Source organism: Cyberlindnera jadinii, assembly GCF_001661405.1.
Source record: "Cyberlindnera jadinii NRRL Y-1542 unplaced genomic scaffold CYBJAscaffold_7, whole genome shotgun sequence".
NCBI classification, from domain to species: domain Eukaryota; kingdom Fungi; phylum Ascomycota; class Saccharomycetes; order Phaffomycetales; family Wickerhamomycetaceae; genus Williopsis; species Williopsis jadinii.
The window spans coordinates 157,700-175,316 of record NW_017963658.1 but is presented as its reverse complement, the minus strand read 5'-3'; the positions used below and the strand labels follow the sequence as shown (position 1 = coordinate 175,316).

At 45.4% G+C, this 17,617-nt stretch overlaps 10 protein-coding genes across 10 annotated transcripts; 4 read left to right on the top strand and 6 right to left on the bottom strand.

Annotated features, from left to right (window-relative positions):
* Positions 1-138: 138 nt before the first annotated feature.
* PUS1 (pseudouridine synthase PUS1) lies at positions 139-1,948 on the bottom strand. The gene is made up of 3 exons (XM_020217514.1): positions 1,757-1,948; positions 395-1,679; positions 139-373 (listed from the first exon to the last, which is right to left on the bottom strand). The coding sequence occupies exons 1-3, from the start codon at positions 1,885-1,887 to the stop codon at positions 188-190; spliced, it is 1,602 nt and encodes a 533-aa protein (XP_020070293.1). The 5' UTR covers positions 1,888-1,948; the 3' UTR covers positions 139-187.
* A 232-nt stretch (positions 1,949-2,180) lies between these two features.
* On the top strand, positions 2,181-2,805 carry NIP7 (ribosome biosynthesis protein NIP7). The gene has a single exon (XM_020215100.1). The coding sequence runs from the start codon at positions 2,222-2,224 to the stop codon at positions 2,765-2,767; it is 546 nt and encodes a 181-aa protein (XP_020070292.1). The 5' UTR covers positions 2,181-2,221; the 3' UTR covers positions 2,768-2,805.
* A 73-nt stretch (positions 2,806-2,878) lies between these two features.
* Positions 2,879-3,823, bottom strand: CBP3 (Cbp3p; the record flags this gene model as incomplete). The annotated part of the gene is made up of 2 exons (XM_020216875.1): positions 2,879-3,690; positions 3,757-3,823. The coding sequence occupies 2 exons, from the start codon at positions 3,821-3,823 to the stop codon at positions 2,879-2,881; spliced, it is 879 nt and encodes a 292-aa protein (XP_020070291.1).
* Positions 3,824-4,152: 329 nt separating this feature from the next.
* On the bottom strand, positions 4,153-5,655 carry THI6 (bifunctional hydroxyethylthiazole kinase/thiamine-phosphate diphosphorylase; the record flags this gene model as incomplete). Its single annotated transcript, XM_020216443.1, has 1 exon — positions 4,153-5,655. The coding sequence occupies one exon, from the start codon at positions 5,653-5,655 to the stop codon at positions 4,153-4,155; it is 1,503 nt and encodes a 500-aa protein (XP_020070290.1).
* Positions 5,656-6,334: 679 nt separating this feature from the next.
* Positions 6,335-8,303, bottom strand: CYBJADRAFT_167845 (bifunctional thiamine phosphate synthase/hydroxyethylthiazole kinase). The gene has a single exon (XM_020215099.1). The coding sequence runs from the start codon at positions 8,000-8,002 to the stop codon at positions 6,533-6,535; it is 1,470 nt and encodes a 489-aa protein (XP_020070289.1). The 5' UTR covers positions 8,003-8,303; the 3' UTR covers positions 6,335-6,532.
* A 794-nt stretch (positions 8,304-9,097) lies between these two features.
* Positions 9,098-10,875, bottom strand: CYBJADRAFT_167844 (MFS general substrate transporter). The gene has a single exon (XM_020215098.1). The coding sequence runs from the start codon at positions 10,694-10,696 to the stop codon at positions 9,137-9,139; it is 1,560 nt and encodes a 519-aa protein (XP_020070288.1). The 5' UTR covers positions 10,697-10,875; the 3' UTR covers positions 9,098-9,136.
* Positions 10,876-11,558: 683 nt separating this feature from the next.
* On the top strand, positions 11,559-13,832 carry CYBJADRAFT_167843 (uncharacterized protein). The gene has a single exon (XM_020215097.1). The coding sequence runs from the start codon at positions 11,699-11,701 to the stop codon at positions 13,799-13,801; it is 2,103 nt and encodes a 700-aa protein (XP_020070287.1). The 5' UTR covers positions 11,559-11,698; the 3' UTR covers positions 13,802-13,832.
* On the bottom strand, positions 13,803-14,532 carry CYBJADRAFT_167842 (glutathione S-transferase family protein). Its single transcript, XM_020215096.1, has one exon. The coding sequence runs from the start codon at positions 14,507-14,509 to the stop codon at positions 13,838-13,840; it is 672 nt and encodes a 223-aa protein (XP_020070286.1). The 5' UTR covers positions 14,510-14,532; the 3' UTR covers positions 13,803-13,837.
* A 517-nt stretch (positions 14,533-15,049) lies between these two features.
* CYBJADRAFT_194249 (TauD/TfdA dioxygenase family protein) lies at positions 15,050-16,174 on the top strand (the record flags this gene model as incomplete). Its single annotated transcript, XM_020217513.1, has 1 exon — positions 15,050-16,174. One exon carries the CDS (start codon positions 15,050-15,052, stop codon positions 16,172-16,174), a length of 1,125 nt encoding a protein of 374 aa, XP_020070285.1.
* Positions 16,175-16,909: 735 nt separating this feature from the next.
* Positions 16,910-17,596, top strand: LEA1 (U2 snRNP complex subunit LEA1; the record flags this gene model as incomplete). Its single annotated transcript, XM_020212728.1, has 1 exon — positions 16,910-17,596. One exon carries the CDS (start codon positions 16,910-16,912, stop codon positions 17,594-17,596), a length of 687 nt encoding a protein of 228 aa, XP_020070284.1.
* Positions 17,597-17,617: the final 21 nt, after the last annotated feature.

The following is a 17,617-nucleotide window of genomic DNA, read 5'->3' as shown; positions in this document are numbered from 1 at the left end:
GTTGAAGTTTTGCGTCGGCTTCGTGGAAAATTTCACAGCTTATATTTTCGAGGGTATGCATGTCACGTGAGTGGTCACATGATGTCCTCGGATTTCACAACTCTCTCACTTACTTATACACTCTCTATTAATGGGCTTCTATTATCGTCAATTGGCTCGTTTGGTTTATAAAAGTTGTACTAATAGACTAAGCAGCTGTGGATGTTACCTCCTCCTTTGGCTCGGAGGCCTGAGCCTCAGCGTTGGGTTGTTCATCTGTTTCAGCTTTAGCATTGGTCTCGGTGGTGGCAGCAGCTTCTGTAGACTCGGTAGTTTCAGGAGCCTTTGGAGCCTCTGGGAGGTCAACAGCTTCAGTGGTTCCAGCAGGCTGAGCCTTAACAGGCTCAGTGTTAACAGGCTCGGCCTTCGTGATGCCCTTTGCAGTGAGATACTCAAAGCCTTCGTTGGAATAGGCATCGACAAACTTGAAAAAGGCATTGAACACATTCTCGGAAACCTCTTCTGCGTAGATCTTATCGTAGATGTGCTTCATTTTGAACTCTTGCATCTCCTTCTCGTAGTTGTTGAAGTCAATTGGCTTGTATCCAAAGTCGTTCAGCCTTTGGTTATAACCTGAGTACACAGGTTGTTCCAACAACAGCCCTAGGGCTGGTGCCTTTGGGATGTTGATCTTGTCAGAGTCAAAGGCCTGTGTGATTCTCTCCAAAGGACATCCGGTTCTCACCACAAGCGAGGCCATGGCAATCATCTTTCTGATTTGATGAAGCATGAACGACTGGCCATGGATCTTCACAGAGACCCACTCTGTTTGATCAATGACAAAGGGATCAGATACCGAGATCTCCTTCATGAAACGACTTGCACTGGCATCCTTGAATCCCTTACCAATGGTGAAATTGTGGAAATTGTGGTGCCCGAGATACATAGACATGGCCTCTCTCATCATCTCCAACTTTTCAGTGGAGATTCTGTACTGACGCTTACAATTGGACTCAACGGCTTTGAATCTCTTCACCAACGCTGCAACGTCACCACTGTTCTCGTACTCTTCTTGAGAAGTTGGGTTGAAGTCCTTGATCTTTTGTAGCTCCTCCTCTGTGAAGTTGGCCTCTTTCACCTTCTCCTCGTATAAAGCCCAGAACTTGTCGCTTTCCTCGTCCTTTCTTGTAATACCAGGTGTCTTCTCGTCCTCCTCTGCTATTCTCTTTCCAAGATAGGAAGAAGGGTTTGGTGCGATGAGAGAGTAGGTTGGTAGCAGGTATTCGTAGATTCTCGAGCCACACATCTTTCTACAGTCAAATGCCTTATTGGTTCTTTCAATGCCCCAGATTCTAATGGTCTCTGGGAGCACATCGTTCAGCTTCTTCACCAGGTCTTCATCCTCCATGAGCTTTAGAGAGATGACATTGCCTGCAGCATGGACACCTTTATCAGTTCTTGCAGCCCTCATGAACCCCGACTTCTTCGGATCGTCAGCGTTGAACGGATGGATCGCACCAACCTTCACAAACGCTTGGAAGAGATCTCCCTCGATGGTCTTCTGTGGTGGATTCATTTGCATGCCATGGTACCCAGCACCGCAATACCCCAGCATCACGGCCAATTTCTTCTTTGGTCTCTTCGGAATCGGATTGCCTTCATCGTCTAAGGCAGGAGCCCTCTCCTGACGTTCCCAATTACTAGAAAGGAAGACATGTTAGTAACCACTTCAACAATCGATGCTCCAAAGAATAAACAAATCCTAGGACCTACCCACTCTTGTTTCTGTCTCTTGTTCCCCTTGCGGCCTTCAAAGTCCGCCTTTCTGGCCTTGGACCACTTGGAACGCTGTCCCCTTTGAAGAGCTTCAGCAGACTGTTCCTCAACAGCTTCAACATTCTCCGACATGGCTGAAAAGATGGTGTATTTGTCGAACAATTGAGGAGGGAAAACTGTGAAATAAATCTATGTCCTCATCGCCCGTTTTCTGTTGCGACGGGTACGTACGCGTCGAAGCACTGGAAAATTTTCTCGCGTGGATGTGGTGTGCGGGTGTGGGATGTGTGGATGTTTTGGTGTGCGGGTGTTTGGGTGTCCAGGTGTCTAGATGCCCAAATGTCCGGGTGTTCTCCCACCGTGTGAAATTTTTCAGTCTGCGATGCGATGAGCTCTTTGACCCTTTGGATCTCCATCTCTGCTTCGAAAGATCACCCCAATCCAGCTCTAAACCGGTGAATCCAAGATGAGACCTCTCACAGAAGAAGAAACCAAGGTTGTGTTTGAGAAACTGGCCTCATACATTGGCAGAAACATCGCGTATCTCGTGGATAACAAGGAGGATCCCCATGTCTTCAGACTGCAAAAGGACCGAGTATACTATGTCAGTGATAAAGTTGCCAAATTCGCCACCTCTGTTGAACGAGCCAAGCTGATGTCGCTTGGAATCTGTCTCGGTAAGTTCACCAAGTCAGGGAAATTCAAGATCCACGTGACTGCGGTGCCGGTGTTGTCCAAATACGCTAAGTACAAGATTTGGATCAAGCAGAATGGTGAGATGCCTTTCTTGTACGGTAACCATGTGCTCAAGGCCCACGTTGGTAGAATGTCAGACGATATCCCGGAGCATGCTGGTGTGATAGTGTATTCGATGTCGGATGTGCCATTGGGATTCGGTGTCAGTGCAAAGAGTGCGGTTGAGTCTAGAAACCTGCAACCAACTGCCATCGTGGCATTCAGACAAGCCGATATCGGTGAGTACTTGAGAGAGGAGGACACGCTCTTCACATAGGGCATGTGTGTGCTATGAGATTATAGTTAGTTCTGTATTTTAAAGAGAAGAGAGAGGATAATGTACATTAGCTATTTACACGATTCTGTATGTCATCATGATGTATTGGGTTCAATTTTCGTAACTGAGTTTGGATCTTTGGCTTGGGAGTAGCGATTCTGCTTCGTATTCCTTCTTTGCCCTTTCCAGCATCTCCTGTTCTTGTTCCTTGGTGAAATGGTTGACAATCTGATCAGGTGGCACGAATTTGAACTTACCCGTGGCAAAATCACGGTCGCTCATCTTCGAAAGCACGTAGAGCTGTTCTCTGACGTACTTCACCATCGCCTCCAGGTGTGAGAAGTCGATGTTGGTTCTCGCATTGAACAGGTTTCTCCACAGCGCACTCGCCAGCGTGGCATCATCCGTGGCAAAGCCTTCATCGTACGAGCACACGAGACCTCTCAGCTGGTCGTTGTAATCCTTCAGGTACTGGTCCGAGATCCGGGAGCTGTTGACGTTCATCTCGTCGTGCAGTCTCAGCTCCATGTCTCTAAAGAAACGGTCAATCAGCTTCTGCTGGTAGTTCTTCCCGTATTTGAAAGGCATCGCACGCATCCTAACACTCAGCATCCAGGTGTGCAAGGCAGTGATCTGAAACCACTGCGAAAACGTCCGTGGAAGGTGAAGGTCCTCGTAGAAGAACTTGGCAGTGTCACTCAGCTCCTCGTCCTGGAACTGCAGCCCGATTCTCTTACACTCAGCATAGTACACTGACCCTGCAATTGGACCAGCACGGATCCTATCCATGTCCAGCCTGAACACCGTGATCGCAACCTCACCAACAGCCTGCATCACCTTGGGAAGCTGGTAGCTCTCAGCCTCGTATTTGGAGTCCGACAGCATCGGTCTCTTCTGCTTAGGGTTCACAGGCGCCTTGTTCTCTGGCAGCTCGATCTTGATGGTGGAGCTCTGAGCAATGTCCTTTGGCGTGAGCGCCTCCAGCGCACGCAGTCTCGCTACGCTCGTGGAGAAACGGCACGCCTGTGACTGTGATCTGAGGGCCTGTCTGAACATCTTCGAACGGTTGTTGTCGGCTCAAACGGTCTTACGCCACCGTCAACTGTGTCCACTTCAATGTTTACCGAAAGAACGTGAAGATGGCGATGAGGCCGAGCTTCAAAAAATTTTCAGCTCCTTCGGGAAGCCTCTACGGGGAGGAAACTGACCAATCAGAGGCGCGGATTTCGTAAATTGAATGGAGGCGATATAGGCGGATTCGACGGGGGTTTGCGGGTGCCTGTGGCGATATTCTTGGTCCCTGACGGTGTGTCGAGCCAATTGACCGGTGATATGGAGGTTTTAGGGTGTATATACGCATTTGTCGAGCCCTTCTGTGCTGGAAGCTAGTGGTACTCGATAACGCACTCCAGCGTGGTGATGTTCTTCAGATTGTACAGTTCGTTGAGGAACTGCGCCTGGAAGGAGCCTGGTCCTTTGCTGTTCAGCGAGGCCCTTCTGCCACAGTGCTTGTAGGATGCCAGGGCATCGACAGTGCGGTGGAAGACCGTGTCGAGATCATCCAATGGGACATGGGCTACGTACGAGGCAACAACCCCAGACAACGAGCACCCAGTGCCCGTGATCCGTGTGAGCAGATGGTCGCCGCCGGTGACCGTGGCTGCGTGGCCATCTGGCGAACAAACAACGTCAACCTCGCCCGTGATCGCAGCGATACACCGGTACTTACTGCAGAACTGCTTCAGCAGCGCGATTAGCTCCAGGGGCTCTGTGAGCACCGTAGAATCGACACCACGCACCGTGGTCTCTTCCGATCCATCACTGCCCTCACACAGCTTGATCAGCGAGATGATCTCTCCAGCGTTACACTTCACGATGTTCGGCTTGTACTTCAGGAAGAGCTCTTTGTTCAGAGCTCTTCTGAAACCAGTGGCACCACATCCAACAGGATCAAACACAACGTGCTTGCCATTTGACTTGAACGTGTGTAGGGCAGTAGCATACATCGTATCTGAGACTTTAGGAGACCCTGTGTTGACGACGACGGCGGACCCTGGGATCAACGACAGGTCAGCGAACTCCGAGTCCTCGTACGACATGATTGGGCTTGCACCGATGGCCAGCGTCACGTTGGCACTGAAGTTCTGAACCACGGTGTTGGTCACGTGTAGGATCACTGGTGGCGACTCGTAGACCGATTGGATCACTTGTGGGATGTGTGTCTTGTACACAGCGTCCAAGTTGGAGCGCAACTGCTTCGAAGCCTCACCAGGATGAGCAGCCTGGGAGATACACGACACCACGGCAACACCATTGGTCTTGACGCCTTTGTATGACGACTGGATGATTGAAGGTGCACTGTTCTCGACACTCAGCCCGCCAATGATTACTGAGGGCAGCTCAATCTTGTGGTCCACGAGGTACTTGATGATCTTTTTCACTCCCTGGGGGCCTGTTGGCGCCTGCTTCAGCTTCTTCGTAGAGGTGTCGTACACAGCACCAATGCCAATGTAGTCAGCGCTTCCATCTTCCAATACAAACTTCAACTCGTCCAGATCGTGCACTGAGACTCCCAGAATCTTATCAGGCCCCAGCAGCCTGCGTGCTTCACATGGGATCATATCGTCAAAGCCAACATGGACACCCTCAGCTCCCATGGCCAGGCATACGTCAACTCTGTCGTTGATGATCAGTGGAATGCCGGCCTTCTGGGTGATCTCGTGGACCTCACGGGCCTTTGCGACTAAGGCTCCGGTGTCAAGGTGCTTCTCACGCAACTGGACAATCGTGGCGCCGTTGTCGACACACTGCTGTATGACGTCGATGTAGTTCTCATTCGTAGGGTCGGTCACGAAGTAGAACGAGTAGTCTACTGGATGCTTCACCATGTTTCCCCTGTCCTTGTGTTGGAGACCTGCTGTTGGGCAAAGGTGGAGGAAACAGGTGAAAGTATTGATCGGGTTTTATAAGGGCATAAACTGCTGCTCAAAAAGATGCCCTTTTGTAGACTTTTGCGCCAAATCTGAGACTGCTGTCAGGCCATGGAAAGGCATAGCAAAATGCCAGCAAAAGTGATCTGTGGCCGGAAAAATGTCCGATATGGTCAATTAAAGCTCTTCCCACTGGGGAAATTTTAAGAAGACTACAACGGACATTTGACAAGCTCCTGATCTCGCTCGTGTGGTCCACTATTAAGTCCGGAATGGACCAAACGTTGTCTTCACCATGGGCCCAGTGATCGATCATCCGCTCACCGCGCGCCGTTCCCGCAGCTGGAAGGCCGTGTGTCTTTACCACTTTGCTGTGGTCTTGGACCGTCGGACTCGATTTGCCGATTTATCACTGAATTATATCAGCTGTGATTAACTCTAACACTTTACAATGATCATACCCTTTTTGGGATGTGATAACAACATGAAGTATGAATCCTCAATATTCGAGTGTGTCTCTACAATGGTTTTAAAGGGGCTCCTTGAACTATTGTGCTTCTTCTTTATAACGTTCCTAGAACATAATCTTCATCTCTTATATTTCCGAATTATATTGTTATTAAGATTATTCTTATTGTCATTATCCTATCAACTATTTTACTAACCACACGGTGCGAATGGAACACTATACATCCTGCTATTAGTGAAGTATTTATTGGGACGTCGATCTAACTGGAAACATTAAGCTGAAACTCGAAGAGCGCATCATCAAGTGTCTTGTCGCATCTCAACTAGACACACACACAAGGATTGCGTTCATGCTCCTCTAAAATCACTACCTCTGTTCTGTCTCTAAGGAACACACAAAGGTATGATCATGAACGAGTGTAGATTCATCAACCAGAGACAATTGATCAAGTAGTTCCATCGCAAAGGATCCAGGGTTGGGTGTTTGGCCGTGTGCTCTCTCAATGCAATGTTCGTAGCATGCAACTGCACTTACTGTGTGTTCCAGAGCCTGGAGCATGTCACCACGTGGAATATCAGCAATGAAGGAAGCAATTACACTTGCCAACGCATCATCACATCCACTGACTTGAGCAGCTGCCGACCTTTCGGTGCTGATCTTGTAGGCCTTGTCTTGGAAGCATACTAGATTATCCACCCCGGTGAGCACCACAATACACCCAAACTCCTCTGTGAAGTGCTTCACAATGTTGTAGCACGCTAGGATATCATCACCTTCAGTGTATGTAGCCCCAAGTAGACACATGATCTCTTTGGTAGTACCCTTGACGACACTTGGAGGTGAAGATCTGAACAGCTCCTTGACTGAGCTTTCTCTGAAACTACTGATGTTGATTGCCTCTGGATCTAATACAACGTGCTTACCTGCTTCATTGTACACTTCCAGTGCCTTCTGGAGTGTAATGAAGCCCTCCCTAGCAGAAGTATTCAGCACCAGGGCACTCAGTGGCACTTTGACGAGATCTTCAAACTCGTCCTTCTCGGCAGCCATTATAGGACTTGCTCCTATGGCCAAGGTGACGTTTGCACAGAAATTCTGCACAGAGGTGTTTGTCAAGTGGTGAATCATTGGATTCTTGTCCCTAATTGTTCTCAGCTTGGCCAACGATGGCTGGATGCCATTCTTCAGGATCCTGTCAACTCTGTCCCTGATATCTCGTGCAACTCTTCCCGGAGTTGGAGAGGCCATGATACAGGAAACCACTGCAACACCATCAGCACCTCGGCCGTGGTACGTTGACTGCTCGATAGTTCTCTCGCAGTTGTCAGGCTTGATTCCAGCAATGAGCACGGATTTCAGAGGGTTCCCAGTGTCCTTCAAATGCTTGTATAGCTCCCTCGCGCCCAAAGGACCAATAGGCTCGCTCTTCATCTTCTTAGTCTGTGTGCTGTATATGCCACCGAGCCCAATGTAGTCAGCACATCCATATCCAATGGTCTTCTTCAATTCCTCCAGAGAATGGACAGTGACGCCGATGATCTTATCAGGCCCCAAGAGCTCGCGAGCTCTTACAGGGTTCATGTCATCGTTGCCAATGTGAACACCCTCTGCATCCATGGCCAGGCAAACATCGATACGGTCGTTGATGATCAGGGGAACACCGGCGTTTTGGGTTATCTTGTGGAGCCTTTCAGCCTTCTGGATGAGCTCACCTGTGTCAAGATGTTTCTCACGTAGTTGTACGATTGTCACGCCGTTATCGACAGCGTCCTGGACAACTTCTTCACAGTTGGGACACTTGGGGTCCGTGACCAAGTACAATGAGTAGTCCACCATTCCGTGTGGTTGATCACGCTATCACATTTGATGGTCATGGACAAGTGAGAAGCTTGTCCGAGGACGTTTTATACCGTTCGTGTGTGCGACTGGATGTATCATACCTCGTAAGTGCATATTACTGTGCCGGCGAGTAAAGTCAGGCACTAGTACATAATGTGATCAGGTCCACTTGATATTGATTGTTGTTGGTCGGCTATTGCTATGCTTGGGACAAGTCATGCGAGTCGATACTGACAAATGCCATTGACTTCACGTGGTTGTTGATTTTGTGTTTGTGATCATTAATGGAGTTGCAGTAACGCGCCTTTTCGGACAAACCCAAAGGCGGTTTTGTCTTTTAGGACATTTTCAAACCAGTTCAAAAAGCGTTGCACAGATGTTCTACACTCTTACATCGACTGTTCTCTTCAGTACTAAGGCGATATCAGGTACTGGGAACAACAGACGATACCCAGTACCTCTAAAGTAGCGAGGAGATGGAGACACGGACACATTTGTTGCACGCAGTCCCAAACACCCATAGGCTTCGCAAATTGAGCCCAATGGCTAATTAGCAGCGTTGATGGTCGACCATGACACAAGTTGCTCAGCGAATAAGCAAAGTACACAGTAACAAACCTCCGACTAAGAAATTTGTTAGATCTTGATTAGTAAACATCAAGAATGACATCCAATGGTCCGTAGATAGTGTATCGTGAATATAGGAGCGCCATGTAGCCAGAACATGACAATTACCCTACACTTCTTAAGCTGCTTCTTAATCTTTGGTTGCTTTGACTCATATGCTTAATGTGGTGAGCTTAGTCAGGTACTAATGGCCTATATTCAGGAAGTTCCCTGTACTGGATGTGGTTCTTATGGTGGTTGAAAACTTGATGTTTTCGATATTACCAACATACAATTTCTTAGCTCACAGTTAGCCTGGAGATTTCTTTGATTAGTTTGGAATACTGCATGATCAATATCTGTCGATGAACCTCGGCTGGACCTTATCGCTTATTATCAACTAGCCAATTGTTGTATAAGGACTAATCTCAAGCATCACTAATGGGGTTGCTAAAGCCCCAATCCTAGTGAGTATCAGTTGTCATACATCTAGTATATAATATTAAACTAATATTAGTATAGAACTCAATATAAATACCGGAACCTCTTGTTCTCAATATCTGTGAGATCAAGGAATTCAAAATTCTCCTTGTCATAAACCTCATCCACTGTGGAAGGTAACTGGTCCCGTTTATGATTATCACGTTTCGTGAGCCATCCAACCAATAATGTAAGAGGAATAGCAACGGCCTGGGTAACCAATATGGTTATCTTTGCTGGAATATAACGAGGGTAGGAATAAGCCCGAAACAGCTGAGGACCAATAATACTTGCAATGGCAAATCCGATCATAGTAAGGGCGTTACGGAAAAGTTTCTTGGTGTAACCTGCAGTATTTGCACTGTTCCATGCGTAGATCAATGTGATGGAGCATGAGCCACAATACAATAAGTACAGTCCAAAAAGATTCCCAATCTTATGTGTTAGGTCCATGGATATCAACATAATAGCACCGACAATAGATGGAATGTACAGAGACACGTGCACTAGAGTAATGTTACCAAATCTGGCAACCAACTGGGTTGAAACGACAATGTAAATTATGATCAACGCACCAATTGGAATTTGGAGAAGAATTGTAACCTCATTGCTGAAGCCAAATGTTGCAGTGATGGTTGTGGAAAATGTTCCAACTGCACCAGTGACAATTTGTGAGGTGATAACAAGCAAAAGCATCAACCAGGTATACTTATCTAAGAATAACTCTTTGATTTGGTGCTTCTTGAACTTCTTATTCTCGACACCTGTTTGGTTGGAGCGTACGTGCTCGATTACCAGCGCCTTTTCCTCATCAGATAAGAACCAAGCATTCGTGATGTTGTTAGGCAAGTAGATCCAAATGAAGATACCGAAAACCATAGTTATGACACCAAACACCAGAAATAGAATTTGCCATGACTGAAACCTGGTTGTATGGACATGCTGGAATGCAAAACTTAACAACGCTCCAACGATGGTTCCTGTTCCTGATTGAATCGCCCAATATCCAATACGTTGCGCCTGCTCAGACTTTGTGTAGTACATTCCACTGATGCTAATGAGACTCACTGCGGAGGCACTTTCAAGTATTCCAAGCAAGGTTCTAACAACCATCAATGAAGCGTACGTATGACAGGCAGAATGGCATGCGAGGACACATCCCCAGAGAACGACAAAAACCGACAAAGCTCGAGACAATGGGAATCTCTGTAGACAGTATGAGACGAATGGTTCGCCAAAAATGTAAGCAGCATTGAAAATTGTACCCAAGTTGGCAAACTCGTTACCTTTCAGGTTTTTCTTGATCCCCATCATAGCGGAGAAGTTCAAAAGAGTCTTATCAATAAACTGGAGAAAATAGATGGCACACATAAAGGTCAAGATGTACCAGTCCAATTTCCTCAGCACATGTGCAGGAAGGCGGGTCTGGCCATTGGAGTCTGTCAAATTGGAAGATAAGTTTGAGTTATCAATGACATTATGGCGTTTGTGCAGAAACTGCAGCGCAACATCATGATCTTTGAAGTTATCGTCTGAGTTTGCTTTTTCCGTGACTGAGACGTCTGTGGAAGAAGTCTTGTGCTTAAGTCCAATATCAGAGCTCATGATGTCCAATATGAAGTGGAGGGGCTAATCACACATTCCCTTTGGAGTAAACAGAGTAGAGAATAGATCTCCAGACTATATATATAACGCCCTGTTACGCAACTTTAGCCATACTACCCTGTGACAAATGCCACATAAAAAAATCGACATTGTGCCAAACGCTATCCACTCCAACTATGCCAATCAGTTGGCCATTTTGAAGAGCATGATCCTTCACAGAGATCCAGCAAACCACGATTTCGCTTCTTTATTCGGGGAGTATTGGCTATGTCCCCGAAACACACGCTTCTGTTACTATTTTGAGACGATGGTGCATATGCTGTGCGTCAGCACCATACATCTTGAACTAGCGGAGGTGTAATCCGCTCTCCGAAACTTGGAAGACGAAGGTAACGTACTATGATGATGAGCCGTGTATCAATTGGCTCATACAAAGGCCACAATTGCATTGCATGCACGCGGTGATATGGTATGGATAACTAATGCTGGCTTCTGAGGCAAGAAAAAGGAAATAGAACAGAAACATTAGTGATGGGTGTTGTTTTCAGTCCCTTTCAGCATGCAAAGGCTAAGTGCTTTTACAATTCCAACCTTTCTGTTCGATGTCATACAAAACTATATATAGAAAAAGGGCACAACATTTGAGCCGTTTGCACTCAAATTTGTATGATCAATGATCATCTTCATCCGTGTTTTTGTCTCTTCCATCTAGCAATGTGTTTATAATCCACAACAGTTTCATGTAGCATCTGTTCCACTGGCCCTACCTACATCCACTTTACTTCACATGTAGAGATATCTAGAAGCACTACTACCTAGGCTTATTATCATGCATGAGGTCTGGGCTTTGATCAGGTTGAAAGGAAAAGGGCACATTGTGGCTTTTAAATTGATCCAGCATTTCTGCTTTTAAATGCTGGAGTTTCCTGCATTGTCATCACTGGCATCCGGAGCTGGGTGGACTTTCCGCGGAGAATCACAACTAAAGCTACACCAACTACCATGAAAAAACCCAGACTTGCCTGTGACTATTGCCGGTTGAAGAAGGCCAAGTGCAGCGAGGAGAAGCCATGTCTGAACTGCGTGAGGAAAGGCATACCATGTACATACAATCCCGAAGACAATGCCCCGCCATCCAAAATGGATAGGGCGTTCCAGTCGCTGAATCGCAAAATCGATGAGTTATCTCAAAAGTTGGATGTATTTATTCTGAATGGTGCTGAAATATCTTTCAGCAATACATCTGATCAGACAGGTGGTTCTTCAAGCAAACACTCAGCTGCCTCTGCCGAAGGTGCTAGGACTTTTGTTCCCATTAGCGCAGATGAGATATTCACCGAGGAAGATCTGCTTGCCTCTGTGGTGGATGATCTAGTTCCCATAGTTACTCCGTTCCAGTTCCCAGGAGCTGACAATGCGGTCACTTCCACTGTTGATGAGTTAATACACTCTCATTCAAGATGTCAAGCACCAATATTGGGCACAAAAGTGAAAGATAAAACGCTTGAGGGCCTCTTTGATGAAAACTTTGACATCCATTCCGACTCTCCCTACAGAATTCAGTTCTACGATGGTTATCATGATACCTTTGATAATGTAATCCTGAACAACCAGGTTTCAAATGGACGACCTTATTCAATGGATATTTCCTCGTTAGTTCAATCCGAGTTTAAGGAGATAATGGGATTAAGCTTGAGGCAAGGAGCCAACCTCAGAGAGCATTCTGCAAATCTTCAAGGACGAATGGATGTATCCTTTATTCCCAAGGGGGGTCTTTCGATTAAGGCTGACCACGCCGACGAGTTGTTTGAGTCCTACCTTGAGCACATATATCCATTCTATCCCATTGTCTGTGATATAACTGTTCGTGGGATTAGAGATCAAGTGGAGAAGTCAGGAATATCGTTAAACACTGCAAGCTGTGAATACCTTCTACTTCTTGCTCTGGGTGAGGTCACGCTAACCTCAGAGTCCCACCATTATTGGTCCTCAGTGTCATATATCTCGGATTCAAACTTATCCTTATGTCATGGTGATAGTGAAGAAAGCGGTGTTGATAATGACCGTCTACAACCACCACCAGGTTTTCAGTACTTCTGGCAAGCCTCGGGTATTATTAGCAAATTGAAACTGATACTCAAACCTGGGTTTGACAAACTGAGCATTCAACTCCTAGTATGTATATACTACATGAAAACTTGTCAGTTGAACAATCTGAAAAGAGAGGTCCTGGAGGGCTCAGATATGTTATTCAAATTCATTGAGACGGAGGGAACAAAACACTCACATCGTGATATCTTACCACGGCTGTACTGGGTGTTCTTGAACTTGGAGAGATACCTGTTCAATATGAAACTTTTGGAGAGCTCCTCAGCTTTGGTTGAAGTACAAGACAGAGTTACAATTCCTCGAGGCTGCAAATCCGAATTTAGCTTTGTCAGGGACGCTGATACGTTTTACTCAAATTGTTTTATGCAGAATATACTTCTTGCTAATATTGATGACAAGGCTAGGATAATGAGCAAAAAACTAGAACAGCCATCAGGAAACGAGGACTTGACTTTCAACGACTCATTGAGAATATTCATCAAGTTTGAAAATGAATTAAATATCTGGAGAGAGATCTTGCCCTTTAACTTCCAATGGGAGGATGATATTTCTGTGAGATCTACACATCTTGAAATCGACTTGTTGAAGATGAAATACTACTTGTGTTATGTGACTGTTTGTGAATTTATCATTCAAGAGTACGAGAAGAGAAAGAATTCATGGGTCATATCTGATGAAATCTCAAAATTGTACATTGGACAAATACAGCTACTCATCGAAAAAGTGCTACAATTTTCTATTAAGGCGCAAAGCATATTCAACCGACAAGCCCTAACTGATCTCGACCCGGTGATATGCTCCTGTGTCTTGAACTGCATCTTTTTCGTGTTATCATCAGCAACAATAACTAAGTACCGTTTCAAATATTCAGCAGATTTCAAAAGGGTTTTGAACGGGATGGCATGTACGAAAAAGAAGGTGTTTTGTTTCACTCTGCATTCGCCAGCATTATTCTACAAATGGCAAAAGCTAGAAGAAGCCATAAAGATCTTATAAATGTAACTCTGATATCAAACTATACTAAACTCTTTCTTATCCCAAGGCATCATAATGATAACCTTCTTGGAACCCCTGGATCTTATCGAGTTTTTCTAAGTAGTTCCAAACTTGTGGCCACTTATGTTCCACATCAAGCTCAACAAAGGAACTCCGTTTGACGAAAGCGTATGCCGCAACATCGGCTATATTCAAAGTTTGTGAGACCAACCAACCTTTGTTTTCGTTCAATCTTAATTCCAGAGCATCATAAACCTTCTCTGTCTCCTGAAGTGATCTTTGAATGGCAAAGTCATCTTGGACAGGTGCAAAGTTTCTATAAAATGAGAGCTGTCCTTGAGAAGGAGAGAGATCGGAGGCTGTGAAGAAAAGCCATTTCATTTGATCCCAGTATACTGGCCCATCTTCTATAGTGTAGTGAATCTTCTTTTGAGTGTCATATTTTTCTGCGCTGAAGAGAAGGATAGCACAACTTTCAAAGATTACAACTGCCTCGTTATTGATGGGGTCATGATCCTCAATCACCGGGATTTTAGAGTACGGGTTAAGGCTTCTGAAACTCTTTGAAAATTGTTCTTGCTTCGTGATGTCTATTCTGTCGTATTGAAATGGAACATTCAAGTGCTTCAAGAGCACGGTAGCGCGTCTACCGTTAGGAGTCCCGATAGAGTGTAGGACCAACTTATTATCAGAATCAATGACAGTCATGGTCTTTCTGGGCTCCCGGAGACTTGGCACATTTACAAACTCTTTCCATGATTATGTACAGGTTATATATTGCTTTGGTACTGTGTGTGCTTTGTGCAGATCCTCCCTTGTCTCGAAGTACCACCGTGACTTGCCGTCATGCATGTTTCTGCATGAAGCGGAGATTCTTCCGACCTCCGGTGCAGGATGGCCAAGGTCCCACCTGCATCAAGAGATCAAATTGTTCATGGCCAATAGCCACAATTGTGGAGTCTATAAGCCTGTCCGATTGTCCAGTTGGAGTTCAAGAGCACCTTCTGAATTGCCATGGTGAATCGTGTGTTTCATGCATTCAATGTGTGGCTGGCGTGGGCTCATGGTATTTCAACAGATGGGGCAATGATAGTGAGCGGGTTCCGGAGGAGACCTCCGGTGTAGAATCATCCAACTAGTTTATTTCAATGATTTGAGTAAATTGATATATATATATTGGAATTTTCTCAATTACTAATGTCATTGTGTTCAAAGGCTTACACAACCTGACAGAAATACAAAGAAACAATGAGCGAGACACAGCTTTCAACACCAAAGACCGATCACGGTCAACAGCCAACGCTTAAGTTGACGCCAGCGATTGACGACCATTTGGCCAGAACCCTCAAGCAGAAGCCATTGCGTTACAAAGGGTCCTTCGACTCTTACAATCATTTTGAAATCTCGCCATATATTGGGACAGAGTTTCCAAAAGGTTCCATTAGTCTCCGTGACCTGCTGAAAGCTCCCAACAGTGATGAACTATTGAAGGACCTTGCGGTTCTTATAGCCGAGAGAGGTGTCATCTTATTCAGAGACCAGGATTTGACTCCTGATGAGCACTCCTTGTTGGTGAAGAAACTATCCACATTACCACTTGGTCAAAAACCTGAAGATGCACTGTTGCATATCCATCCAATGACACACTCCAACCCAGAATTCGGGGACCATTTTGTCAAGATCTACTCGAAGCTGAATGAGGTTTACAAAGGTGATAAAAGAGGAATCACTCAAAGAACAACGGGACTTTTCCATTCTGACTTGAACTATGAGAGAAGACCAGCATTGTTAAGTGCACTAAGAATGACGGTTGTTCCTGAGGATGGTGCAGGTGGAACTGTCTTTGGATCTGGGTATCACGCCTATTCCCGACTTACCCCAACATTTGCTCGTTTCCTAGAGAACTTGACTGCTCACTCAGATTGGACAACAAATCTGAAACTGTTTGACTCCAAAACTGGTGATCATTATAGGGAGGTTAGAGGTGCAGAGAATGTGGGCGCACAGGTTGTGTCCGATCATCCAGTTGTAAGAACTAATCCAATAACGGGGTGGAAATCTCTCTACTACAGTGTTATTCACAACCGGTATATCAATGAGTTGGATTACGATGAGTCCCTTGCAGTGATGCAGTTCATTGAGAGATCATTAACTGAGAACCATGAATACCTCATCAAGATCAGATGGCAGAAAAATGACATCGCTATATGGGACAATAGATCCACCTTCCATTCAGCTACAATGGATTATGATGGGCAATCGTCATATAGGGAGGGTTTTAGAGTTACCACTTTGGGTGAAATCCCTTACCTTGATCCAGCATCAATTTCCATCAAGGAATATGAAGAAGCCCTGAAGAACCAAGCTCGTTGAGTTATGCTTCAGAGCATTGTGCTTCCGTTCGCTTAAACTTGACTAAGAACAGTATTCTTCAATTAACAAATAACATGATATTAGTTCTCTGATAGGAATACTATTCATAGTGTTCCGAAATGATTTGTAGTTAAAAACAAAAGAAATGCGTGAACTGTAACTGCTTTATGAAGTTCCTCGATATTGATATTCAGGACCAGTTCCCTATACAGGATGAGATTTCTACTTTAATCATCTTATGAATTCAGACAGAAAAAGAAAACAATTAATATTATCTTGTTTCGGTGGCTCAGGAATGACCGTATATATGCCGAAGAAGCGTTAGAGGTACAAGCTGAGAACATTGCTGCGTTAAGATGAACGCGATTTGGGCATACTCCAACGACTTGCTCTAGTACAACAAATGAATGATGATAAAATCATAATTAACTGATGCTCTTGAAATAATTATACATGATTGTTGAACTTAAGCTGCCGTCAGCACGATTAGTGGGCCGTTAATCCACCATTCACCACCATTGGATCTTCCAAAACGACAACCAACTTCTTTATACCACCCCACTGTGCTCTTATGCAGAAATCGACCACAACTAGTATAAACGCTACATAATACTGCAGAGAGCGCGTTATTGGTAGAGACAGCAGAAGGGTAAGTGCTAAGTGCTCAAAAAATTCCAAAGAGACAAACAAAGTAACGGAGAACAACGGAGAGCAACGGAAAACGACAAGTTGGCCATGAGATTATCCCCTAATGTTCTGCACGATGCTATAGCGAACGTAGTCTCTTCGTCCACACTCTCCCTCCGGGACTCCTCAATCCCGCTGCTGGAGAATCTCGACGTTGTGCCTGATATCTTCACCGTCCTGGACATCACAAACAACGACATCGTCACATTGGGAAACTTCCCACTCTTATTCAAAGTAACCACTCTGCTCCTAGCGAAAAATAACATCTCGAACATCCAGGACAGCATTGCATTACAACTCCCGCAGTTGAGGACACTTTCTCTCATTGACAACTCCATCGGCGACTATGCTACACTTGAGAGACTAAGTTCGCTGACCAGGTTGGAAAACCTTTACATCTCCGGTAATCCCATCATGCTCATGGAGCACGTCAGAGAGTTTGTCATTTGGTGCCTACCTCAGTTGAAAGTTTTAAACTTTGAAAGGGTTAGACAATCAGAGCGGGAACGGTGCCTCGAGCTGTTTGGCCGAAGAGATGAGCCAAGCGAATTGGCTGACAAACTCAGATCAGTTGGGTCACAGAGAAGAGTTTACTCACAAAGTGATCAACTGGAGACCGTGGTGAAGAAACTCAGTGATGAGGAGCGTGAACAGCTAAAGGAACAATTGAAGTCTGCAACTTCGCTAAAGGAGATTGAAAAGATTGAGGATATGCTAAGGAAAGGTTATATGTAATCACTAGTGGTTGAATAGATG